The sequence below is a fragment of the Heliconius melpomene genome, chromosome 7, assembly GCF_056956725.1.
Source record: "Heliconius melpomene rosina isolate 202511_hmr_F chromosome 7, ASM5695672v1, whole genome shotgun sequence".
Classification (NCBI taxonomy): domain Eukaryota; kingdom Metazoa; phylum Arthropoda; class Insecta; order Lepidoptera; family Nymphalidae; genus Heliconius; species Heliconius melpomene.
The window spans coordinates 14,066,032-14,093,384 of NC_140395.1; the positions used below are offsets into that span (position 1 = coordinate 14,066,032).

The window sequence follows — 27,353 nt, forward strand, 5'->3', positions numbered from 1 at the left end:
TTATCAATTTTTATTTTTGCATGCATTAATTAACGTTTTAAATAAAACGGTAATAAAATTTTGATTTAATTTGGAGATATAATTTATTAACATAATTTATTTGTTAAGACCTCTATTTCCATTATTTAAAAAATTTTTTACTTACCCATAAGTTGATTTTGCATGTTGCCTAACGCCAAAATCTTGTATTTGTTTGCATGTTTTATATATTAAATTTACTTTTTAAATTTTACTTTTTTATTGAATTTGGATTGAGAAGATTTGTATGTGGCCTCATTATAATAATTTAATTCAGTTTTTTAATTAATTTTTCAATTTACCATATCTTCATTTTACATGTTGCTTTGGTGTTTTTTACTAATTTTTATAATATTACTAGATAAATATGCTCTACTACGCCATTCCATATATATGATGCTATCATATGATATTATATTCATATTTCATAGTAATGAACTGATAGCGTTGCACTCGACTGTACCGTAGTCCGGTCACACCCCGCAACGATTCCCCGCGAGCCCTTACGGGGAATCGGTCCGGCGTGAGCGGGTGTCTATGTGCAGACTTCAAAATACGTTTTCTGCGCAATTTGCCGCGCGTGCTTCCCATTATCAATAACATATTTGTCAGACTATACGTAATATACGTATTTCTTTCTCTCTTACATGGTTAGAATGGCGACGCGATTACTGCTTCCCTATTGTTATTGGCTTAATCGACACGAGTACACGACGGATGTCGTAGTAGTTATCGTTTCTATATACTGTGTATAATTCTGAATTCTGATTTAGATCACTAAAGCGTGCATTGCATAATATTTTGTGTCTGCACTCTGTAACTGCAGTCTGCAAGTAATGTTACTAATATGCAAGGAAGTAGAGAGTGTATCTACTAGAATTCTACAATTTATATAAAAAAATATACTACTTTATTACTGAATTAATTAAGATTTTGTGTTAAATAAACATATTGTATAATAGTAGGTACGTTGCGAATCTAAAACACGTGTCAAACATATTTAGTATTAGGCTTTTATTAGGAACTCCTAAAGATATTTTGACAGGGTTTTCATAAGCAACGTGAATAAAACATTTTCATAACAAATTTTATTTTGTGCCTTCTTTGCGCAGTGGGACAGTGTAAGCCCGTAAACTCGACAGGTCCTATTCTCACTCGGATCAATCTTTATCATTATCATCATTTAAATTATTTTCATTTTAATTATATATTCACGTACGTGCAGAATTCCTCGATGGGAACGTAACGGCACGTTTCAAAAATAAATTTGGTAGTAGCTATATGTACCTATCAGCGTTGCCAGATTTTTTCTCAGTGAAAAACAGGATTTATGAACATTTTAAGTTAAAAAGCGGGATTCTTTCGCCAAAAGCGGGACAAAATACCTAAAGATTTAATTTATCCTATCCTATCCTATATCTTATATCTTATATAATATAATAAAGCGGAAGAGTTTGTTTGTTTGTTTGTTTGTTTGTTTGTTTGAACGCTAAGATCTCTGGATCTACTGGTCCGATTTACTTTGTTTTTGTTTTGTATGAAAGCTGCATTCTTCAGAAGTGCTATAGGCTATATAACATCATATTACACATATAAACTAATATATTTTAAAGTACTTTCTAATTTGACATGCAATTTATTCTGCCATATTAATAACAACCGTCGCTACGCAACTTTTACCGCGACATTTTGATACTCATCCTTATGATAATAAATATAATAGTCACTTTTAATATTTTATCTAGATTGAAATTATAGTTTACTGTATAACATTCTACTAAATAATTAAGGAGATGTCACTGATTCGAAATGACCTAGCCTTCGGGCGGCATAGTATGAGTATGACCGACGCGAAAATATTCTTATAGTTCAAGCAGGCGTAGCCGCGTCCGGGTCCACTAGTATCTTATAAAACAAAGTCGCTTTTCGTGTCTGTCTGAACTTTCTAACTCTTCTTCTTCTAAACCACCCAACGGATTTTTATGCGGTTTTCACCATTACGTCGAGTATTTCTCAGGGAAGGTTTATATATAGTTTATTATTTGTACATTCTTATGTAAATTAACTTAAATACGATAAATGTGTCTAAAGTCCTACCCGTTGAGACACTTTCGCGCATGCGCTGCTTTAATGGTAAGTACTACATGAAAATAATGTACTGGAGTATTATTCCTCTTAATAAGATCTACAAAAAAGTCCGCGATGACATATTTTTATCTTTTAAGGATAACGTTTAGTGATCATATTTCTGTCTAAAAATAGTAATTTCAATATATTTTTTATTGTGAGGGATATTTTTCCATAATGGTATTAATCCTTATCCTTTAAAATACTTTATTAATTTTCTACGTTAAACGAAGATAAAATCTGCTTTTTACTCTATTTCGAAATTGCGAATAGTTTTAGAGAAAAACGCATTTAATTGTTGACACATCACGCCGTTGACTCATCAGCTGTGCATATAAATAAGTATATTAGTTACGATGGCCATTTAATGTAGATCAAAACTGTCTTTTACTGTTTTTTAATAAGTACTTTAGAAGTTGATACAATATCAAAACATCCTTGCTGCGAAACGCGCCCCGCGACGTTTTGCTTATACAAGCGCGTCATGAGCAGTCATCGGTGGTTCAGTGGTAGAATGCTCGCCTGCCACGCGGGCGGCCCGGGTTCGATTCCCGGCCAATGCATTCTATTTAATTTTCCTCACAGGCAGCCACGTAGTGCTTGCTTTTCATCAGGGAAAGAATACCCTCTTCAGCATTAACCACAAGCTCGAAAAAAAAACCCACCCGCTATAGAGGCATAGCAACGAAGATTTAGATGCGTTTGCACGTATTGAATAATTGGAGTTGAATGTATTATTTCAGCGCGATATATTTGGTTTCATATTTTTTGTAGTAGTTATTAGTAGGTAGGCTTTTGTTCATAATTTTTTCTGTTTAAAAATAGTCATTTAACTATCTAAAAATAGTCATTTAAATATATTTTAATAAGTACTTGAAAAGATTAGTAGTACAGATTTAAAATTACGGTACCTACTAAAAAATCCTTGCTGTGTAAAACAATTGGAAAATCCTTATTGAAACTACGAAAATGCGGATTGCATTAGGGTTTAATTAATTTTCACATTATCTTAAGTGCTTTGCAAACATACATTATATGAATAATCCAGTAGTAAAAGCGGGCGAAGCCGCAAGAGGGTCGCTAGTTTCATAATAATTATTATATATTTTTGTCCATTTTTAAAGTTGTATATCCATTTTTAAAGTTTTAAATTAAGCTTCAATGGGGACAGATATGAATTTAAAATGTTATTAATAGAAAAACCTCACTATATTTAAACGATATTGTTTTTGTTTACCCCGTTATGCAGGGCAGTAAGTAATAAAAACGAGATTTCTCACAGTACGTGGAATAATCAATGGTTGTACTGATCGGGACATTGCAACTTGCAACGCCGGTACCTATATAGTACAGTAACATATTTTTGCACAGAGTAGGTCGTTCGTTTTATTTCAATTACTTTTAATTAATAAATTAGTTTTTATTAGTTCGTTAGTAACTAATGGGAAATGTTTGTACAAATTAAGAGGAAGGTAGAGAATAGGGCTGTCTTAACACTTATGTGACCATCTCACGACTGACCTACCATATACGGAGAAACGTGGAGCTAAATAGCTGAGTCGCAGTTTGAGTTTGAGTGTTCCTATAGTCCGGTATATTTGTTAGGCTATGTCATTAAAATAATTTAATATTTTTTGGTTAAGGTGGTCCGTTCACCCCTTTCCTGGAATGGAAAATTGAACTACTACACCACTGCCCACAACCATCACACCCCGCCACAATGTTTTATTTGTCATTAGCGTCTACGTCTAGATACAAATTTCAAGAGAATGCTATGCAAAATTATGAATTCTGAAACCAACTGTGCATCAAATGTTGTGATGATGTCAGAATTACGTCACTTTTCTTTGTAGTTTTGTCGTTCTTGTCTATATTTTATCAACAAATAGCAATGTTTTTTTATATGACACGATTGTGATTAGTTTAAATAGAGTTTGAAAGAAGTGAAAGTGGTTTACTTAGTGATTACTTTTCATGAATATCTTCCACATATGTATAAGACAACACGTAGTGTCAATAAACTCTTTTCCTCACGTTCCGCTGAAACGCCGAACTTTGTATTTTAATACTAATTTAGTATTTTTAGTATTTTTGTCTGTTTGTCCGTTTTTCTGTGCATTTATTATCGCATCTCAGAATTGACTTAACCCGATTTAGATGCGGTTTTCACTATTGGATTCTGGCAAGCTTCCGAAAACATCTCGGGGGAATGAAATATATATTTTTTTCATTTCCTCGCTTTGGTAACGACATAAAGCGCGGCTGTGGGCAATTGAACGGAAAGTGGTTAACGGAAGTGTTTTAATGGAAATGACGTGTCTCGTACTCTGCTATGAGCGGGATACAGCGTGAAGCTCAAAAGAAAAATCAAATGAATTCGCAAATTTGTAAGAAAAGTAATAAATACATCAAGCGATTCCTAAAAGATCTAATCTAATAAATCTAAAAAGAGGAAATCTATTCAGATATTATTTGAAACATAAACATTCTGAATGCCCAAATAAAAGTAGCTAACTTTTCACAAAGCTCGACTGAAATAACGTTTCCGGTTATATTTGGCGAGGGAGGAAGAAACAATGTAGCTTCGTTAAAAAAATCGATAGCATTAGTAACTTCGTACAAATGAATTATACGAGTCCCGCCCGCCTGTGTGCGTCTCGGGCTGGTGTGCGAGAAACAAAAAAAAAACAAGTGAAATTCTTGTAATAAAAATCAATCGGAGCGGAGAGAAGGCGCCGCGCGGGGCGCCCGCTCGGCGTCGACTGTCGAGAACGCCCTCCCCCTGCAGCCCTGCACGTGTACGCACTGGAACTTAATGCATCTATATATTGATACCCTCATTTTATCAAATCTTCTTAAAGCAAGTCAGATTCTTTCCTTAATAAATGAGTTGTCTGCGAATATTCGACGTTGAATGCGAATGGAAATTTATTCATCGCATCTCAGCGCTAGAGCGGTGCCGCGAGACCGCCGAGCGCTAGGGGCCGCGTGGCGTTTGTTTTTATTTCTTTGGCGCGGAAAAAAATGAGCACGCGCCCGCCCTGCACCTCCTCCACATGCGCCACGCAGCGGCGCGCGGCGGAGCGGGGTGGAGCGGGCCCACTGCCGGATTCACTTTCATTTGTGACATCCCAGCCTCCCCCGAAGGTCACGGTGCAGGCGAGCGCCCCTTGGCCTGCCGCCGACCAGGTGAGTGCCGGCCTCCCACGGGAGACTGACGGGTGACGGCCCGCCATCGCGCGTCTCCCTATCTGCTCGCCAAGGTAGTTCCCGCGCGAACTTAAACCTCGCACGAACTTTTGACACCGCCGAGAGGAATGTCCCGCGCTCAGCTTTGAGTAATATGCGAGGCGAAGTAAACACAAATAAATAAAGCTCACGAGACGAAGTGCCCCGCGACTCCTACGAGCGACGCCACCAACGAACGAAAGAGAGGGAATCGAGTTTGCACTCTTCGGCTGTGCACCAATCGAGAAAAAATTCAATAAAGCTCGCTTCCTTTTGTCTAATTGCCTATGTAAACCTACTTATAATATGACGACTGTTCAATCCCCGAGATGCTAGCAGGAAAAAATGGGAAACTTGTTTCGTACTGCGGACGGTCACAATAGGTCTCTCTTATTCATTCGAGTATAGCGATTAACTAACTATTTGTACGCTGGAGTGAAAGGTAACTCGTAGCCAAGTTTAAATATAAATAATACTTTTAGGAAATGACTGGGACGGAAACATTCCGAGTGAAATGCGAGCCGCTATCCGATGAAGAAGAGACAAGTTCACAGTTCACCAAAACTTATTTTAATAAGGTACGTATGTTTATTTATATTTGTAATTATGTCAAGTTTTGAAACAGATGAGTAGCGGATTTTTTTTATATTTGCTATTAATGAATTGAGTTTGTTTAGCTGATTATTTAACGTGTTTTGTATATGATTTTTTTATCTTTGGCCTATAAGTAATTTTGAGTGTGTTTATTTATAGAATACGTATTATTTTTTTATATAGGTAAAACAAAAAAATGTATTACAAAACTCAGTGATTCCAGCTTAACAAAAAAGTATTATAAATTATTAATTATGGAAAGCCATTATGTGACCAGTTGTGGTGCAAGTGCACAAAGTGTTCCTGTAAACGCATCTGGATGTGGGTTCGATCCATACTCTAGGAAATAAAATATTTATCTAAATTTCTATTTCCATTTCTTCGCTCTGGTGTCGAGGCAAAGCGCGGTGTAGAGTTCCGCCTATCAACACGCAATGCCTCCAGAATTCGGAAGAAAGTGGTGAATGGAGTATCTTAGAACTAGGCTGCTTCTACCTACCGTGCTGTGTGCTGTGTGCGGGATACAACGTGAAGCTAATAAAAAAATATGTAGAGCTATTAATTTTCTAATAGTTAAAGTTGTGGCAATAAATGTAGAATGCTATTGACATATTTAGTAATATTTTTTTCATTTATTTCCTATAAATAGCTTATTATTATTTTTTAAAGACGGTTTTCCTACTACTTTCCTACTTTGCACCGATTCTCGAGGCGTTGCGTGTTGAGTGACGGGCCTCAACGCTGTACACCACACTTTGTGAAAATATTAACTAATTCATTCCCGTGAGTGGGATCGAACCCACCACTCGCATTTGCATATATTATTAGAATATACTTCAATTTATAGCCTTTAATGTCAGTTTATAAGAATTACTTTTTTATAAGAAAATAAATTTTTATGCCTCATAAGCTTTCAAATGAATACGTCCCCATCAAATTGGAGCACATTTCGCAAGCTGACGAAAATGTTCCATTGAACCTTCTACATCATTTGCAGGTAAATAAAAAGAAACTTCATGCCACTTATCCTGTATATAGTAGCCTCAAGAATTCGGTGGAAAGTGAGGAAAGAGTGTCTCATCAGTAGGTTCCCAGGGTCCATCTGCCTACCCTGTTATTTGAGGGATACAGCGTGAAGCTGAAAAAAAATATTAAGATAATAACAGACTTGAAAACCAAGTGCTATAATTAAATATTATTTACGCCGTAAATGATTATAACCGTAAATTTTACGATTTAAGGAAAGAGGAACTCTTAAGAGAAACTCTTTAAAGAAATTTCTATATAACCAAATCACTGTACCTACTTGCAACTGCGTTCGAAGAGTGATTGACGCTTCTGCCGCGGATGTTGATCATGAATTGTAATCCAATGTGTTTATGAATCTAAAATCACTATATTGTTAATTGTCTGTATTTTATTTTACTAAAATTAAAAAGATTTTAGATTGCTTAGAGTATTTTTTAACTAATTTAAAAAAAGAGTTTTTCTGTTTGCTCTGTAAGTACGTATGTAGTAGGTATGCGATATTGTTGGAACTGAATAATGTTTGAGTAGGTGTTTCGAGCACGTGCGTTAAATTTCGTTTATCGAAATCTAAAAGTTATTAAATGAGATAATCATTTTGAATTTAAATACTTCATTTAAATAGCCATCCGCTTTTGGCTCATTAATAAAATATAAAAATATTCCACCAAGCATGGGTTGGAGGAGCTCGCGCCCGCGCCCGCCGGCCCCGCCGCCACGCCCGTGCGGGACCAGCTGGCCGCGCCTTATGACACTTCTCTTGCTACTCTCGAGCCAGCGTCGGATCCTCAGGTGGTAATATGTTGTTTTGCTTTTAATATACTGTATTTTATTAAAGTGCTGCCACTTTCACGTTGTGGGTTCAATCCCATATTTAAAAAAAGAATCTTCCTATTTTTTATTTTTTTTTATAGCTTCATCCAGTTTTCCCTCGTTACCAGAGCGAGGAAATTAAAAAAAATATTTCATTCCCCCCATGGAGAATCGAACTCACAATCACCGCGCTTACGCTACGCCACCACATCTTCTAGTGAAAAAAAATAGTATTTTATTTATTTAGTATCTATTTTTATATTTTAGTTTATATTTTGAGTATTTTGACGCGTATATTATCTATACTAATATAATAAAGCCGAAGAGTTTGTTTGTTTGTTTGTTTGAACGCTAAGATCTTTGGATCTACTGGATCGATTTACTATGTTTTTGTTTTGTATGAAAGCTGCATTCTTCAGAAGTGCTATATATAGGCTATATAATATTACATTACACATATATACTAATAAATTAAAATACTTTCTAATTTGACATGCAATTTATTCTGCCATGTTAATAACAACCGTCGTCGCTACGCGACCGCGTTCGTTACCGCGTCATTTTGATATTCATCTTTATGAAAATAAATATAATAGTCACTTTTAGCATTTCATCTAGATTGAAATTATATTTCTATAGAAATTATATTCTTATATTTTAAGCAGGCGTAGCCGCGTCCGGGTCCGCTAGTATTCTAATAAATAAATCCCAGTGCTAATTTATTCCGCTTCTCAATTAAGTAAGTTAAGTAATTTTTTAAATTGTCAATTTCTAGGGGACGTCCCTCATTACTAGGCATATGGTAATGATAAATGAAGCGGCGGACTCGTCGGAGTTCGTACCACTGATGATCAAAGACGAGCCGAGTTCAGAAGGCGGTGAGTCTTTATTTTTTATAGCTGCAGGCTTTACATACGAACAGAGCATATAAATGTTAATATCTATCTATCTTTATAGTTTTAAACTACGTATTATCTAAATTCCTAGAACAACCACATCTAAGCAGTGATGACACAGACTCAAACGGACCGACACAAGAAACGTTCAGCCGATCGAGTCCCAAGAGCTGGACTCAACTAGACATGGAGAAAGCTCTGGAAGCTTTGAGAAAACATCACATGAGTTTGACTAAGGTTGGTGCAATGTACGCGGGGACAACTACACTCATCCTTCATATAGTCGTTTATCCAAATATACAATATCATTAGTCATTATAATATGAGAATTACGAGAGTAGACGTGTTGCTAGTCTGTCCATCGAGGGCGGCCTAGTGCCTGTGAAGCACAGCACTATGTGGTTTTTTTTAATTAGTTAAATTATATTATGTTGGAAGCCATAATAGTGCAGTGGAATAGTGTCTGTCTAACTCAGCGGAATTAATGACGGTAAAGGTGCCTGACGTGGAAGATATAAAAGAAAAAAATGTTTTGGTGATATTTAATAACGTAATAAAACAATATATATTTTATGTTTTTTGTCTGTTTATCTATGCGTTTGTCCACGCTAATCTTAGAAACGGCTTTACTGATTTATTTAAGGAGCAAGCAATTTAATTATGCAGGTTTTCAATATTGTATTTTGGCAACCATTTAGTATGTGTTTAACATTTAGTGTTTATTTTTAAAATGGTAATATTATTATAAAACAAAAGTAAAGAATACTGGTGTATGAGAAAGAAAAAAACGAAACGTTGAGTTTAAATATGAAAAATTTATTTTAGATTATATACAATTTCGAGCTTTTCATGATATTTTTTGTATATAATTTTACACTTGTAATAATTAATTATTATTTTAACTCCAGGCATCAGCAACCTACGGTATCCCATCAACTACCCTGTGGCAAAGGGCACACAGGCTCGGTATAGATACTCCCAAAAAGGAAGGGGCTTCGAAGTCGTGGAGCGAATCGGATTTAAAAGGAGCTTTACACGCTTTACGAGCCGGCGCCATATCTGCTAACAAGGCTAGCAAAGCTTATGGTAAGAGATTATAAATTCATTAGTTAGTTAATATGGATCAATAAATGTCTGACTCATAGTAATTGTTGTAGGTTCGATTCCCACGTGAAGAGTTGAATTCCTTTTATTTTGCTGCTCTTTTTATCTGTGTATATACAGGGTGGAATTGTCAGCACCACTTTAAATGAAACCACAGTTTTAACTACTCTATAAAAGCCTAATATAATTCGGAAAAAAAATAATTCTCAAAAATGAAAAAGTTATTTTTTCAAACAAAATAAATAATAAAATTATCGTTTTAAAATAAAACGCCATTTGTAAAGTATAACATAGGCACGCACATACTTACCTGTCAAAGCGGCAACGTCGTATAGGTATGTGTGCGTGACACGAAACACAGGTATGGATAAAAATCGTGAAATGAAAAAAAAATCCTACGTCTAAACTGTTGAGGTACCTTGATACATTTTTTTAATTCTGGGTTTGAAATATTTTACCCTATATGCAATTTCAGTAAAAGAAGCGCTGCCTCTTCCACCTTGTATATATTTCTTTTCGTCGCTCTGTTAGAGAAAGCACGATGAATTAACACTAAGCTCTTTCCTCTGCTTACCCGGATATATGCGGAATACGGCTTAGAGCAAAAAACAACTCAATGATATTAATAGATAAGTAGACTACCAGGACAACATAACCCAGTCGAACAATGTACAGGTATACCATCCAGCACTCTGTACAAGATAGCGCGGCGCGAAGGCATCCGCCTGGCCGCGCCGTTCAACGCCGCGCCCACCGCCTGGCGTCGCGCCGACCTCGAGCGCGCGCTGCTCGCCATCCGCGCCGGCGACGTGTCTGTGCAGCGCGCCGCGCACCTCTACGGCATACCTACCGGTAACGTATGCTCGCCTGGTACTTGTAACTGTACGACATGCTTACTTACTTGTGTGAAGTTGTGTGACACCATGTAATTACCTGCTAACTCTGCATGCAGTATTACTACATATCCTGTGTGTATATAGTAAGGTTGACGTGTCGTGGCCGCCCTGATGTTAGGTGTGCGCAGATTTGATTTTAAGAATTTGGTTACCATTGATTTTATTTTCTTTTTGAGTGCACAATGAGCAAATGTGTAGAAAACCAAAGTGGTCATGACGGGTCACTACCTAACCTACCTACCAACCAAGTTAGTACATAATAGTAGGAGACGAGCTGTATGAGACATATTTATATGTAACTGGCTCCTCCTAACTTCTGTAGTTCTGGTACCTACATGTTACAATGTAATACCATGCAGCATAAAGGGCAATTTTATCACCCTACATGTAGTACACTAGAAATAGCGTGATGTTATCACCACTTTACATCTATTTTGTAAGAACAGAGCAGCTTTCCTCCTGCTACTACTGAAGTCTTATTAAGTGTTGCTGTGTTACCACTTGAGCAACAGGCAGAAATATTTTTTTTTATGTGTCTATATTATATATTGCAGGTACTCTATACGGAAGGTGTAAACGGGAGGGTATAGAGCTATCCCGCTCTAATCCCACGCCGTGGTCGGAGGACGCCATGGAGGAGGCACTCGAGGCTGTCAGGTTTGTAATTATACCTTATTGTGGTCATTTTATTATTAGAAGCGTGCGACTGTAACCGCGATGGTTATGGACGCTCAGGTTGAGCAAACGAGAAGAGAAAGCGTTGAGTTCCCCAACTCAACACACAGTGCCTCGAGATTTAGAGATTCGCTTCGAGAACCAGACATTAAATACAACATGAAGCTAATATATGACGTTCAAATTGCAAATGTACGATGATGTCTAATTTAATGTCATAACTTTATGTTTTATGTCTTGCATTTCCCTATGGGAAAGGAACCCAAACATTATTTAACAAGATTTTTTTTTAGATAATTATTAATAAATAAATATTGTTTCTCATTCCAGAATTGGTCAAATGTCGATAAATCAAGCGGCCATTCATTATAATTTGCCATACTCGTCGTTGTATGGTCGATTCAAGAGATGCAAATTTCAACCTGTTCAGGTAAATATACAAACATACAATGGAGAATATTAAATAGCCTACATTTTTGGTATAAGTGATATAATTATTTTCAGAACCCGCCACCGATCACAACAGACGCTGAGCCCCGTGACGCCTCAGAGCCTGTTGACCCCAGCGACCCGATTGACCCCTACCCCCAGTATGGCGTCGTGAACCCTCACGCGCAAACACAGGTCACTAATGTGTACCCACACGCGCATGTCTCTTATGAAACCTACCCATACGCAATGTACTACACGCAGTGTGACGTCACTAGCTGAGGACAAGCGCCAAATGATAGTCAGTGATGGGACACTATGTTTTATTTTGTGAAACTATTTATTTTTTTAGTAGGACTCGTCGCCAAATTTATTCGTTTGTTATTTAAGTATAAGTGTATTATTTTTTCTTTAAAAGTAAATATCAATATGTTCATAAAATTTTAATGAAGGGCAAAAATGTAATATATTTGCTAAAGGCAGTTATTGAAAAGAACTTTGGAAATGACAGTTGATATCGTTTAAATTACTTGTTAAAATCATTTTGATACAAGTATTATAATAGTTGATACTAACTCCAGCAACCCATATTCTCAGTATGGGGTCATAAACACTCATGTCCCATATTAAACTTACCCTTACACAATGTCGTGGACAAGTGCCATGATAGTTAGTGATGGGAGACTACATTTTGTTTTGTGACACAAATTGTAAAATGTGAAACTGTTAAATGAAATACGTTCACATATGTATATCTTTTGTCGTCTATCATATATATTTATTTTTATCAAAATATTTCCTTCTGTAAAAAATCCCCAAAAAATGTTAATGAAATTTAATTACAATTAAATTAATTGTCCTAAACCCCCAACACGGCGTCGCCCAATACTCACACGCAAGTGTCATACACGCATGACTGCACTAACCGAGGTGAAGTGCTGTGTGATATTAAGTCCATATTAAGACATTTTTTTTTATTTATCGGCATTTTTATTTTCACTTATCGGCTTATATTAAATTGAATGTAGTTATTTTTTTTTATAATATAGAGAAACTAATTTTTTTTCTGCAAGAGAGAGACATTGGTCTGATAACGACCTCTTTCATCAATCATTTATAACTTTAACTAAGTATATAATAAATAAAGAAATATTCATCCTTTATTAGAATATAACGGTTGTTGTCAGACGGTTAGTGATTTTAGTCATTTTACATTTTTTTAGTAATTAAGTATATTAGAAATTGCTAGAAATTAACTGCCATATAGTTATTTTAGATTTAGAAATTAGTTTTGTATTGATAATTATTGGGATGAAATATTTAATATTAGGAATGAAATATTATAATTAATATTTTAAAATCCTGGGCCCCTCGCTTGGTTCGGCGTTGAATACTGCCACTGAGCACGCAATACCTCAAGAATTCGGCGGAAAGTGAGAAACGGAAATGTCTTAACTCTAGGTTTCCTGCAGCCTACTCTGCTATGTGCCGGATACAGCGTGAAGCTAAAATTTTTATGTAGAACAACATTTTTTTTATCAAAGTCCAAATAATAACATAATTTCAATTATTAAGAGCTTTTCATGTAACCACAGAAAATAAAATTTCTTATAATCTTTATTTATAATATATAACCTGTCATCTCCATATAATATTCCCTATATAAATAAACATGACTATTTATTATCTGTATTTGTTATATAATTAATATCTAGCAATCTATTACGTATTTAAATGGAATTAGCAATATTATTAATATAAATCTGTCCATAATGATATACGTAATTTTTATTGTGATAAGTAATTAAGTATCTATATAAAAAAACCTATTTTAGAGATTAACCTAGTTGTAGAATACATTGTACACAATTATTTTTATGTACATTTTAAGGCCAGTTGAGTTTTGTTATGTCACATTTGCATGGGCGTAGGACTTGGGCAGCCGGGTGAGCCGTGCCTACAGAAAACAAGCTCATATGCGCTACAGATTATTTAGTAACAAAAAATAGGAAGTGTATTTGAAAATAATACAAGCTAATTTTCTTTCCTTAACTTGAAAAAATTGGATTTCGGCTAGACAAATTCTTCATAGATACTGATTATATTTTAGGGCTGCGTAAAAATAGTTCATATGAAGATTATCTCTTCATATATTAAAAGTTAACTCGACTTTGATGGGAAGTGATCTCTTCTAAGTGGCCACTGGAGGCACAATCATATTTGTTTTCCAGTTTGTATATTTTTATAATCGTAAGCTGAAGGAAAAAAATCTGTTGTGATTTTTTGGAATATTGTTGCATTTGATTTTAAATTAATTTAATGAAAACCATTGTAAAAGATTTTTTTCCTATTTTATTAATCTTGTGATTATTTTAATTTTGTTATACTAATTATTAAATGTGGCTATGTCTTTGAGTTAAATACGTTAAGTATTATGTAAAAGTAAGTTTATTAATAAACGAAATTGTTGGAAGTGTAGGCATTCGGTAATAGATGGCGTTTCATTCCATTTTAAAATCGCCATCTAGATTGATTGTAGGAATGTAGAACGTGAAATGTTTAATATTATTTAATACCTTATAACCGCACTTAGGGACTTTTATTAATTGTTAACGAGCATTAAATAATCATACTGTGTAGCATCAAATTATTTTTTATATTTTTCAAGTGCTATTCCACACTAAGGAAAGAAAAATATTTCCCACCTCTTGGAACCCAGTGACGTGAGTTTAACTCTGGCTCATTTTCTAAATAATAGTAGTAAACGAGTCTTAGTGGGAGTTAAGCATTTAATTGACATTTCTAAGTGCGGCTATTTATTATAGTAATTGTTATTCATTTTATTCATGTAACTTTCAGAATATTTTTCATACAAGTATATACATAACAAGTTTTTCTTCTACTACATACAGTGAGACGTCCATAGAACTAGGTTATTTTATAATTTATACGTTGGTGCCGGACGAACAATGTTCAAACTAGCAATAATATTATACATAAGTAGTCCTTTAAATAAAAATTTACAGACTGACAAATTTTATTATTGTCCATGTTTTTTTATAATCTGTATTCAGTATTTAGTTGTAAAAAAATTGGTTTAAATAATTCAATCTGACTTTGAAAAAAATACTGTATGGTGTGTAATGTTTCAACCAATCGTTTGTTTATAACTAATCAGTTCATAATATTTTATAAATCTTATTGCTTCATTCTCATTCATGTTATTTTACAACCAAGATTATTTTGCGAATGTCGTAGCAAAATCAGGCTAATCAAATGTTTCTTTTTAGAAGTACAGAATAATTTTGTTCTTATTATTTATGTAAGGATAATTATAGTAAAAAAACTAAATTAATTAATTGATTATCTTTGTTATTTATTATTATTAATTTTGGTTCTATTCTACATTCCTTACTTAATAAAAATATTTAATATAGCTAAGTTCATTTATAAATATAACAGGGAATGTGAAGGAAAATTAAACACATAACTTTGATACATAAAAAAGTCACTTTATTTATCTACATTTAGGATATAAAATAAATTACATAATGATTTATCGGCGCCGGTGTCCGTGTATACATAAACAAACCACATCTCGTGATCACTTACACTTAGGGAGGCAGACAGCGGCGGTTATCAATGATACTATGTATAATGCATGAAAATCACAAAATGGTTTAGCAATCAGTCGTTTTTATGTTTGAAAAAAAAATAGGTTTATTAATGAAGATATCACAGTATTCATTCATAGCCGCCGTTCTCTAAAAGATATACAAAAAGGTCCGCATTTAAATATGCTTTATACAATTCTACGCCACGAACACTACTACTAAGTAATAGATGGCAGTATTTGTTATTGCTACTCGATCAGAGGTGGCGCTGACTCCACTCGACCAACTACGGACTAAATACAATAATGGCGCTTTACATTTTGCAATTTACATGAACTTTACGTGTCAATAGCTTATTATTTACAGGTGACTTAGATTAAATATATTTTTCTATGTAGACTTCGGGATTGTGTTCTGCGCCTCATTCAGTCATCGTGGTGCGGCAACGTTACAAACGATGCTAGCTCATACTACCTTCAAGAAAGTTTTAATTTGACATAAGATTACAGTGACAAGCTCTTTTGAAGATAATATAAGTAGCCGTTACTGGATGAGCGATTAATGCACTTCTACTCTATTTATTCATTTCACTGTGACACAGTAATGGTACTAATCAGGTAATTCCACTTAATGCACACTTTCCGCCGAAACAAGGTCGCGAGTTCCTGGACCATTTAGCTCGTTACTATTCCACCATCATCAGTTCATGAAATACGATTACGCAAAACTCGACATCAGCGCGGGGGGCTCGCGCACGGTCTCCGGAAACGGCACTACGAGTTCGAAAGTTCGAGAAACTATGCAGACTTGGAGACCACCTTGGACTTAACACTATTACGTATATAGACTATCGCGGGACTAGACGGGCCCGTAGTCGGACAGCGGCTGGCCGGAGCGAGCCGAGGGCGCGGTTGCGGCGGAGGGCGCGGTGGCGGGCGGCGGGGGCGGGGGCGGCGCGGGCGGCGCGGCCGGCCCCGCCCCGCGTCAGACGGCGCCCTTCACGAGCGCGCGGTGTGCGGGCGGGGGCGCGCGCCCGCCGCGCCACACGCGCCGCCACGACTCCAGCGTCTTGCCCGACCAGATCCACACGCCCGAAGTGATGCCCACGGCCAGCGCCATGAAGTACTTGAGCATGAGCGCCGAATACAGCGGCTCAGGCCCACAGGCGGCGCCGCACGCCACGCGCCGCAGCCAGCGTTCGCGCCCGCCCGCTTCGTAGGCGAGGCAGCCGATGACCACGCCGGCTGGCACCGCGTACAGCACGCTGAACACGCCGATGCGGATCATCAGCTTCTCCAGCTTATCCGCCTTCGAGCCGGCGCCGATGCCGCCCTGCCGCTTGATCACCGACCGGATGCGGAACAGCGACACGAACCCGGCGAGCAAGAACGTCGCCCCGAGAGCGAAGTACACGATCAGCGGCGCCAAAACATATTTTTTAAGGTTCTCGGCGGAGGTGTTGCCCACGTAGCACACGCCGGCCACGGGGTCGCCGTCGACGGCGCCCGCCAGTAGCACGGCCACGGTCTTGGCGGCCGGCACCAACCACGCCGCCAGGTGGTAGTACTGTGCGTGCCCCGCGATCGCTTCGTTGCCCCACTTCAGCCCTGCCGCCAGGAACCACGCGAACGACAGCACCACCCACCAGATGGAAGACGCCATGCCAAAGAAGTAGACGAGTATGAAGACCAAAGTGCACGCACTGGGTCCGTTGGCGGAGGTCTTGAGCAGCGCGCCGTCGCAGGCCACCTCCTCGTGGCCCACGGCGAGGCGCGCCAGGTAGCCCAGCGCCACCATGAAGTAGCAGGCGGACAGGTACACGATGGGGCGCTCGGGGTACTTAAAGCGCTGTGAGTCGATGAGGAAGGTGGTGAGCGTCATGAGCGTGGAGGCGGCGCATAGGCCGGCCCACAGCGCGACCCACACGGCCGCGAACTCCTTCTCCTCGCGCGTGAAGAAGGCGCCGCGGCACGGCAGCGCGCACGCGGGCGCGGGCACGCCGGCCGCGCTGGCGTTGTGCGCGCGCACGCTCACGAGCGGCGGTCGGCACGCGCACGCGCATTCGTCGCCGGCCTCGCCCGGACTTGCAGGCGGGCCGCTTTCGCAGTTTTTTGGATCCTTACAGTCTTTCTTGTAGGGGCGGCGCGGCGGTGGGCGCGGCGGCTCGGGCTCTTGCGCGCGGTCATTCTCCTCCATACACAGGTGGTCGGGGTCCCCGAGGCGCGGCAGCTTTTCGCACGCCATGCGCTCGGGCCACTGGAAGCCGTACTTCTGCATGAGCGGTGCGCAGCCCGCGCGCGCTCGCTCGCACACGCTGCGGCACGCCGGTAGCGGCTTCGCGTAGTCCTCGATGCATATCGGTGTGTAAACGGAGCACAGGAAGAACTTCAAGTCGGCCGAGCATTTGATCTCGACGAGGGGCCAATATTGATGAACCTGGAAAAGGAAGATAAATTATATAAATAAAGAGTAACATTGATTATAACACTAGGTTTCCTCTGCTGTTTACGGAATACAGCTCGAAACTAATGTAATTAAATTTTTCGAGTTATATACAATTTAAAGATTACAATATTATGATGAACATACCTCAAGTCCGGCCTCCTCCTGCGTGTCGTGGTCGAGGGCGTTGGGGAAGGAGGTGAGGTTGTACCCGATGCCGCGGCACATGGGTATGGTGATCTCCTCGCAGCGCGGCTGCAGCGCACTCACAGCCGCCAGCGCCGCCAGCGCGCACGTCACTGTGCGCCACATTGTGCTGCAACTACGCTAACCGCATCTGTAACAAATTAACATAACATTTAATAAAATACTACAGAAGTAAAAATACTACTAGTATGGAATAATCGGCAATAAACAAATTAAAATCTTTATGATATAGAAATGTTAAATCCGTATTTAGGTATTATACTTGTATGAAAAATCTTTAAATATTTTATTCGAAAGAATACCACTTGAAATACTCGCGATGAATAACAAATTAGTTTCAGACAAACGCTTCCAACATTCATCGAAATCGCATACTCTGAGACCACTTCGCTAAAGTCCTTTTAATGTTATTGGAAAAGAATGAGTATGGATGGCGAAACGATTGTTGAACTGCTGGTGTCTCAGCCGGGAACGTTATACATAAATCTTACTTAGAACATATTACAATTCTAATTCTAAAGAAACTTTTGCACAGGCTCGAACAAAAAGCTTGGCGGCATTTTTGTTTTTGTCTAGAACATCAAAAGTAACTGATGTAAAAAGGAAAAACCGGGGATAGCGTTTAAAAGTGGCAATTAGAGGCTGGAGCGAAAGCTTCGAGTTAGAATGTTATAAAATCGCTTCATTAGCATTCATTAGTCGGGTCGGCATTCGTACAACAAATACGTGAATCAGAAGCTGCCATTAATATTCCTACAATTCCCGACCAAGGAGAATAGGAGAAATAATGAAAAGAGAGCTCCTTAGAGGGCTTTGTTTTTCTTTTATGATTGACGTCAAGTCGATCTATACATAATTTAATAGTGATGCCTTGTCTGGTCGGCCTAGGAGACGAACTCACATCTCGAATATTAGTTGGCAACGATTCTTACTTATTTATATTTATTATTACGGGTCTTTTTCGATCTGATTGAGCTAAGTGTCAAATCACATTATTTTTAAACGTTAAACGTGTATTTTATACTCTTACGTCGATAGTAGTTATAAGCAGTCCAATGTGTGCCGTAAAGTCAAATAATTTCATTTAATGAGAAGTCAAACGTCACATCGTTCACTAAAGTTACTGCCTTAAACCTGAGAAGAACCGGCGCAAGAAGCTCCGCAGAACTTTTTTTTTAAATCTATCATTCACAAATTCAGATCGGATTATTTGGAACAACGACACATTTGAAATAGACTGGCGCGAGCATTGCATGCCCAAAATAGTATTCATGAATTTCTGATAATCTATAATAATCTGTATTATACGAAGTCCATAATATTTAATTATCTGTTCTTACCTACAGAATGTTAAAGGTTCGTCGAACGTACATTTAAGTTAAATGGCATTATTTATTTTAGTCAGGCCATGTGCCGGTAAATATAGCGATTCCCGACGATTGCTCAGCGACTAAAAACACTTTAAACCTTACGTTGAGTAATTTTATGGTCGACAACGGATTGCAGGTGTTGCAGTCCAAGTTCGGTGGGATCGTTTGCATCATGCAGAGGAAAGCATGCGGTAGATCATATAAGGCGTCGCTCGCCCGCGAGTCGTCGTCGCGAGGACTACTCTGTCAGTTGCTTAATTGCATTTTAATTAGTAATTAAACGGAAATATGGTAATACGAACACATTTTTACTCAAATTATGCGAATTTATATCCGACGTGAGCTTTTTACTTAACATAATGTTTCTGCAAGTTTGAACACCTTTAGTCCATGTTGGGCGTTGCTAGTTTTTGTGTGGCAATTGACGCTATGTAAGCCAACAAATATATTTACTTAACAGAGTCAGCCCTGTCGATACATTCCCGATCGGTATCCGGTGTACTCCGCTAATGCGCTTTTAACGACGCGACGCATCGACACGTGGCCGTCCCATACTGTAAATGTACTGAATACTTCAATATTATATTTTGGGATTCACTATTATTAGATTCTCTTTGCACACCCAAATCAAAATATTATTCTTTATTCTATAGTGCCAGTCTTGCAAGAAACGCCTTGCATTATATCAAAAATACGTGTCAAAAGTGCGTTATCGTTTGCCTTTTGCCTACAAACACAACAAAAAGAAAACAATTTCTCTTGGAAAATATCCTCGACTTTTGAATCGTATGAAGTTATAAAGAAAATATTCCATACATCGAATAGTAGTTTCAATACGCGTTTCCCTTTATCTCTACATGAACGGCAAGGCGTCAGTGCTGTAAGGTGCACGCGAGCACAATATACAAAGGCGCGTGCTGAGTCGATGTCGGTAAACATATAGGGCTTAGTAACGACGACTGTCTGGAGTGGAAAAGCTGGAGAAGTAAGTAAATGTGCCTGGATAAATCAAATGTAATCTCTTTTATCATTATATTTTTTTATATTTAAATACAGTTATGTAGTATGTAGATGTATGTAGATGTAGTATGTAGATATTTTACTTTTGTTTTCATCTTTAGTTTGAGTCATCCTACGTGATATATGTCTAATCCTACTTCATCAATTTAATTCATCAACTAGCTTACTAACTAATCTTATTAAAAACAAAAAATATTTCATAAATATTAAACAACTACGGATTCGTATTCATATTTACATTTAAGCCTTATACTAATTCGTCATGGCTTAATTTAGTGTTCTTCGGGATTATAGTCCAAATTGTTTTATATGTTTTTTAACTTCACGTTTTATCCCAGACACCGGAGAATATAGTCAGGAGAACCTAGTGTTCAGATACTCTGTTCTTTTTGTGTGCGGATTTGGGAAATAGCGTGGGAAACAGAGCGGAAAAATAACAATTATTCATTCCCTCGAGTGAGACCCAACCCACGACCATAGCGTTTACACTCATTGTCGCATTACGCTGCGACGACCTCATCATAACTACTAGTCCATCTAAATACCTAATATATGATAATAACATTTAATATAAGAAGCACAATATAACATCTTCATTTTCGTCTTTTACAGCATCCAGACTATAGTATAGTAATTAATCTTTAAAATGTTTGCTCGATATTAAATGATAAGGTGGCATTCACGTCACTCGTCATTGTTTGGAGAAATTTGTTTTTGTAAAAAATATTCCGACGATGTACCTGCTGGCGCACTTGACATGTTACTGATTATACACGAGAATATTGTAAGTAGGAATTTCTACATATTTTTTAGCAGAAATGGCGACTTGCTTGGTCACCGCCACTGACCAACCATGCTTCTAAAATGACGGAAGGTGAAGGCGTCTCTTGAACATTCCTTTGTTTCCACATTTAATTACGCGAGTGTTTACTTCGTTTAGAATGATAGAATTTCACGAGGATTAAATTACATTGGGATTTAAGTAAAATAAATATTGTAATCGGGTCCCGCGATGAGGTAATGCTTGATACAATTTATGTTAATTATAAGTTACTGTTACTGTGTATGAACATAGGAGGAGAATGAAGTGATTTGTCATCTTACAAACAACTTTATAGATTTTTTTGAGCCTTTTACGAGCAAATTCATATTTCTTTTTACGGACAATTAAATAACATTTAAAAATACATATAAAGAAAATAGTATGAAGTAATTGTGTTCGCGTACGGAGGAGGAAGGAGGAGGCCTGGTCGCTACTCGCTGCTAGTTTAGAGTGATATTACGACGAGCGGCTATCGGCAACACGTTCCAGTAATAATGCTGGACTTGTTAGTGTTTCCAGTTACAGGAATAAACTGTGCTCGTACATACGCTCATTACATATACATACCTACTCATTATGTTTTATACTTTATTAGGAGTCATATTTTTCAGTTAATTATACAAATATATATTATTTCTTCTATAGTTTATATGTAGGTTTAGGTTTTACATTTTTCGTTATAATGAAGGTAGCGAAATACTGAAACGTCGCGGCAAAACTTATAATAGTTGGACTGAACGCGATGGTTGTAGATACATATTCTATTTATATGTAAGTTATTTTTGCCAACCTCGTAAAATTTCTAATGTTTGCAAAGAAATTTCGTATGTGAAAATATAAATGAACGTTATATTGTATCTTTATATAACTACTCTAAAGATCTCTTTCACAATTACATATGTAACGATATAAGTTTTTCTTTATTTTCTTGTATCTTGGTAGCGCCTTGAGTGACATTTTAGATAATTTTTCATTGTCAGCGACTCCGGTCATTATACGGTGGGTGTGGGGAGTGGGCACGTTCAGAACGGTTTAGAAGGTTGACGTCCGGCCGGCTGGCCTGAAGCCAATGTTGTACTATCGGAGCTTTTTTATTATGTTCGTTTAGTATATATTTTTAAAACTTTTATATAAATATCCATTTGTTTCATGTAAAGTTTACATTAATATTGTAATACGTACGTGATGCAGGACATGAGAGCCAATGGTCTCACCATCCAGGACGTTACAGATCGTGCAAAGTGGAGTAGGTTAAGTAGGAAGGCAGATCCTGGCAACATACGCCGGGATTAATGCCAGGAGGAAGAAGATTTAGGATAATATATTTTAAATGGGGTAGGCAGAGGGAACCTAGTGTTAAGCCACTTCGTTTCCCATCTTTCGCCGAATATTCGAGGAATTGCGTGTTGATTGGCGAAAATGTCTATGTGAATGTAAAGAAATGGAAATGATGGCCTCAAATACAATTCGATAAATATTTTTTCATTAATAATGATTGTGTTGGCAATATTAAAAAAAAAATCATTTACATTAAATTAGTAATTTAATACAGGTCTCGCGCGAGATTAAACCTACTACTATCTTCGACTCATACCTACCTAACACCAAATGAACCAGACAACTATTTATAATATAGATTAGTTTGTTAGCGTTGATTTATCTATCCTTATCTGTGTGTACACGGTGTGATCATTACATGCTAAACCTAAGAGGATTTTTTTGTTTTTATGGCTTTCATGTGTTTTTTATCTTTGTTATGTATATGTACATACTACTGAGTAGGTGCAACGATGACGTAGTAGCACTATTTATAAAAAATAAAAGTAAAATATATCCATGTATGCGTAAAAACTACTTCCACACTTTGATTGTGCAAATACGTTATTGCTGTGCTAAATGTGCTGTATATTTTATGTTTTTTGATATTTATGTAACTATTGTATTTTTCTAAAATATAAAAATATTTAAATTCATAGAATGTTGAGTAGCAGGACTCAAAATTCAAACTTAGAACCTTACACTCAATTTGGCAGGCGCAACTGAGCTATGATGGTGTTTATTATTAAGAATTAATACTACATACATTAAATTTTTACTAACTAATTTCAAGGAAATTATACTATTAAATCATCCTTTACTTATTATAGCTTTTCATGAATAAACGTTAGGTTGAAGTGAAATAAATTAATGGGAAAATACAATGCAGTTTATTGATTTCCTTATTCATGTAAGTATTACGTAATTGGTATGGTTTAATGTAATGTGAATATTACTAATATTTATATATTACTCATATACATAGGTTACGGTCGTCATAGTGCAATAGTTTCATTTACCAATAAGTAAAGCGTCAAAACGGCGCGGCGTTGAGTTCCGCTATTCAACTCGATGACGAAACTTTTCGATTCCCTTTGCCCCCGCCAAAAAATTCGACAATCGATATTCGCGATGATAAAACAATATAAATGCAAATCAAAACAATTTAAAAGCACACAAAATGAGTTCCAATTAACTCGTTATAGAGCCGAGTTTTATTTGCATCGATATTCAATTTAACGGTGTTTATAAATTAGCGTGTATAGTACCTGCTACCTACGTAGTACGTAGGCGTGCGCTCCCGACGCTTTTGCATAACCAGTTGCTAATACACTTCGTCGGGAGAACTATACAATCTGATAAAGGAATCTTTGATACTTGCCGCCTTTTCGGCACGTCTTTTGAAAGTGTCGATACAAACGACTTATAGGGGCATGTGCGAAGCTTGTTTTTTTATAGAATAAATTGAGGTAAAAAAAGGTTTAAAAAAATATGAAAATTCCAATCCGCGTCACTCGGTTGTTTGTTTAAGTGGCTTCTAGAATAATGAGCTATGTAGAACTTCAAAGTTCGCATTATCAAATTGACATTTCGAAACCAGTGTTATAATAATGATTGGTACGCAAGAGAAAGTTTAGTGTCATGGCGTCCTTGTATAATTTAAAGTACCCGCATCAAATATTCTATATAAGTTTACACATACCACATTTTGCGGTGCTGTGTGTATTGACAAATCATTTGTATACAAGTATTTTGCTTCACCCGATCGGGAATATACCTGTAAAAATATATCCCTCCTATCAACGTCTGACTGTAACGACACGATGGTTGTAGGTTCTATTATATCTGGTTCTGCTATATCTGGGATTCTTCAGCGTGAAGATGAAAATAAAAAAAATATTATATCCATACAGATACATCATACATAGATAAAAATAGAATAGAATATATATAAAGTATTTGGAAGGACTATCGACGACATCGATGATTTGTATATCCAAGACGGGATGTAAAGCGGCAAATATTTGTGGGGTCCGTGCAAATATTAGTTACCTGCGGGGACGAGTCAGACCTCAATAGTGTTTACATTCATGTTGAATAAGCAGAATTGTGTTTTGATATACAGTTATATGTTATGTTTTATCATGATAGATGTGGGTTCATTTCCTAGGCATATAGCCATGACTAAACAGATAAAAATACGAAATATTATTTTTTTTTAGTAGGAGATAAGTGAAGAACAGAGTTTTTTATTAATACATTTGCAAAAAATATAGTGTACATAAATTCTTCTAAAAGCATAGTTTTACTTGTGAATGGTAGTTAGTATAAACCTTAATAGTATTTAAAAAGATGAAAGATGTAAAACTAGCTTTCTTTTAAGTTTACTTTGTATCCCACATATAGCAAGATGATTGTATACTAAGCATAATACAAAATAAGGCACCCAAAAAAGACCAGGTTGTTATCTGCGTCCACCCGTTCGCTTAGTCACCAGAAATCCCCTCACCTTCACTTGGGGTGAATATATTACATGTAAGACGAAAAGTTCTGGGGTCCTATTTGCGTGCTCTTTACTCCTTCATACAATTCTTTACATTGGTTTTCTAGAATTTGTTTTTTGCGTGTGTTTGTTCCTTAAACAAATTATTTACTGGGTTGGCTGGTTTACTGGATATTCTAGATAATTTATTTGGCATATATATGTGTATTTTTTATTATAATTACATTTTATTGTTTTTAGATAAGCAGAGAAAATTAAGCGTAAAAACACTGGGTTCATATTTTAGAAACTTCGTTGAATGTTCAGAACCCAAGTGAAGATCATCCAATCCTCTGAATAAAGATCGTATTCAAAACTACTTTACAAGTTAACCAAAATACATTTTTTACAACCAATTTGTATAACGTACCACAAAAGTGAAGATGGCTTACTAGATGAGTGTCTAGTCTCTCACTGTTATTTATTTTCATCGCTAGTGAACAGTACATTAAACCTCAGATAGCTTAACTATAGGCCACGACTCGCCGACCGTGCTATATACTTCTTTATACAATTCTTTACATGTCTTTTCTAGAATACAACATAAATATTATATATACCCAGCTGCGTGCTATTCAAGTTTTTAGTTTCATTTCAGAAGTTATTGTTATTTGCGGTGGCGGGTCGCGGAAACCGCGCGCTCGTAAACTCAGCTAGCTGGCTCGCGTTTTATGACCCTGCATCCTGCGACACCTAGCGCTGGCGCTGGTCAATGCCCACTTCTTGAATGTGATGTGAACTTGCAACATTTATGGTTGGGTGTAATGGTTGGTTTTTATTTGTTACAGTTTTACTGCGCATTTGGTGTGGATTCTTTTTTTATAGGGATAAAAAATTTAAAAAGTTGGTTTTTGGTTTCCTAAGCTTTTTGTATGTCTCATATTACCTGCATATAGCAGGGGTAGGCAGAGGTTACATTCAACAGTTAATTTTCTAAGCATAACATGTTGATAACCGAACTCAACTGTTGTGTCCCAAAAGGAGTTCAAAATGTAAAACTATCGCATTTATTTAGACACGTCCCAGTTCCGATGACTTTCATAAATATATTCAATATCATAAAAGAATATATATATCTTTATTTTGAATATCACTTTTATGATTAAAGAAAGCATAGTTATAATAAATAGCGAGAAATCTGTGGTAGCGGTGCAAAAAACACAAACGTGCTTCGCAACCAATATAAAGGCTTTGCCCGAGTTACGCAGCTTACTTTTTGTCACCTTCAATGGCGTTTTACCACAGTATTCTAACAAAAGATCCTAAAATTATTCTTAATCGTGGCACATCCTCTGAATGTAACTGTGGTTGTGGATTCGATTCCATTCGGGGGAATATTTTCTGTTCTGATAATAATAAGCGCGTTGTTGTCTTCGCTATCAACACGTATTGATTCGAAAATAAGTGGAAAGTGAGGAAGAGTTTGAAGACTAAGTTCTTCCTGCCTGTTCTGTTAAAGAGGGACATGTGTGGCACCTGCTGTCACGCTCTTGTAACAAGACAAAGCGCGGCGTTAAGTTACCATTCAACACGCAATGTCTCGATAATCGAGTACGTGCTGAACGGAGCCTCTTAACACAAGGTTCCCTCTGTCTATCCTGCTATATGCGGGATACTGCGTGAAGCAAAATATAAAAGATAACAAAAATAAAATATTCTCCTTAGTTACTTTATAAAGTAGGTCGATAGTGTTGCGTATTGTAGTGAGAGTAAACGAATCGGACAAATCTGAAAGTTAAAACGTTTTTCGACAAAAACCGACCAACGTGAATAGGTCTTTTGTGAATTTTAAATGAATCGAGTTGAACCGTTGACCGATAGAGGAAAGTTAAAGCGATATAATCGGTTTTTTTTTACTTTTAAAAATATATAAAAGATTGCTTTTACTACGTTTATGTTTTATAACTACATTTACATGCGTAAAAATAGAGTATTTTGTCGCAGTGGCATAAGGTGTGGACGGTAAGCGCGACTGTCGTGGGTTCTATTCCATGCACAAAAACAAAAATCCTGGTGATAAATCTAAGCACTCTATTTTCCAATAACTGAGATATAGCGCCCTATATATATATGGTACTCATCGCTGCCCTTTGTCTAGTCTAGTCAATAAAAATTTATTTATTTATTTATTTATTTATTTATAAGGCCCACCAACAATTGATACAATTATTACATGCCATTAAAGAAAAAACAAAGTAAATTATTTCTAATT

At 37.0% G+C, this 27,353-nt stretch overlaps 2 protein-coding genes across 3 annotated transcripts in view; one reads left to right on the forward strand and one right to left on the reverse strand.

Annotated features, from left to right (window-relative positions):
- The first annotated feature begins 3,251 nt into the window (after positions 1 to 3,251).
- Positions 3,252 to 14,834, forward strand: psq (BTB-domain-containing protein pipsqueak). Its single transcript, XM_085187951.1, has 10 exons — positions 3,252 to 5,951; positions 6,878 to 6,964; positions 7,666 to 7,785; positions 8,582 to 8,684; positions 8,794 to 8,939; positions 9,611 to 9,788; positions 10,482 to 10,658; positions 11,257 to 11,359; positions 11,708 to 11,807; positions 11,882 to 14,834. Exons 1-10 carry the CDS (start codon positions 5,859 to 5,861, stop codon positions 12,086 to 12,088), a joined length of 1,314 nt encoding a protein of 437 aa, XP_085044077.1. The 5' UTR covers positions 3,252 to 5,858; the 3' UTR covers positions 12,089 to 14,834.
- Positions 14,835 to 15,297: 463 nt separating this feature from the next.
- fz2 (frizzled 2) overlaps positions 15,298 to 27,353 on the reverse strand; it is a 67,447-nt gene continuing 55,391 nt past the window's right edge. For both annotated transcript variants that reach the window (XM_085188449.1, XM_085188448.1), the window contains exons 2-3: positions 18,010 to 18,199; positions 15,298 to 17,856 (exon numbers count right to left, since the gene is read on the reverse strand). In XM_085188449.1, coding sequence (XP_085044575.1) covers positions 16,405 to 17,856; positions 18,010 to 18,174 — 1,617 coding nt within the window. In that variant the 5' untranslated portion in view covers positions 18,175 to 18,199 and the 3' untranslated portion in view covers positions 15,298 to 16,404. The remainder of the gene's footprint in view (positions 17,857 to 18,009; positions 18,200 to 27,353) is intronic.

Bases quoted from the DNA above. Each gene is read 5' to 3' on its own strand.
- psq (XM_085187951.1), top strand. From the start codon at position 5,859: ATGACTGGGACGGAAACATTCCGAGTGAAATGCGAGCCGCTATCCGAT. The intron at 9,789-10,481 runs GTAAGAGATTAT...AACAATGTACAG, and splicing joins CAAGGCTAGCAAAGCTTATG to GTATACCATCCAGCACTCTG. The intron at 11,360-11,707 runs GTTTGTAATTAT...TTCTCATTCCAG, and splicing joins GAGGCACTCGAGGCTGTCAG to AATTGGTCAAATGTCGATAA.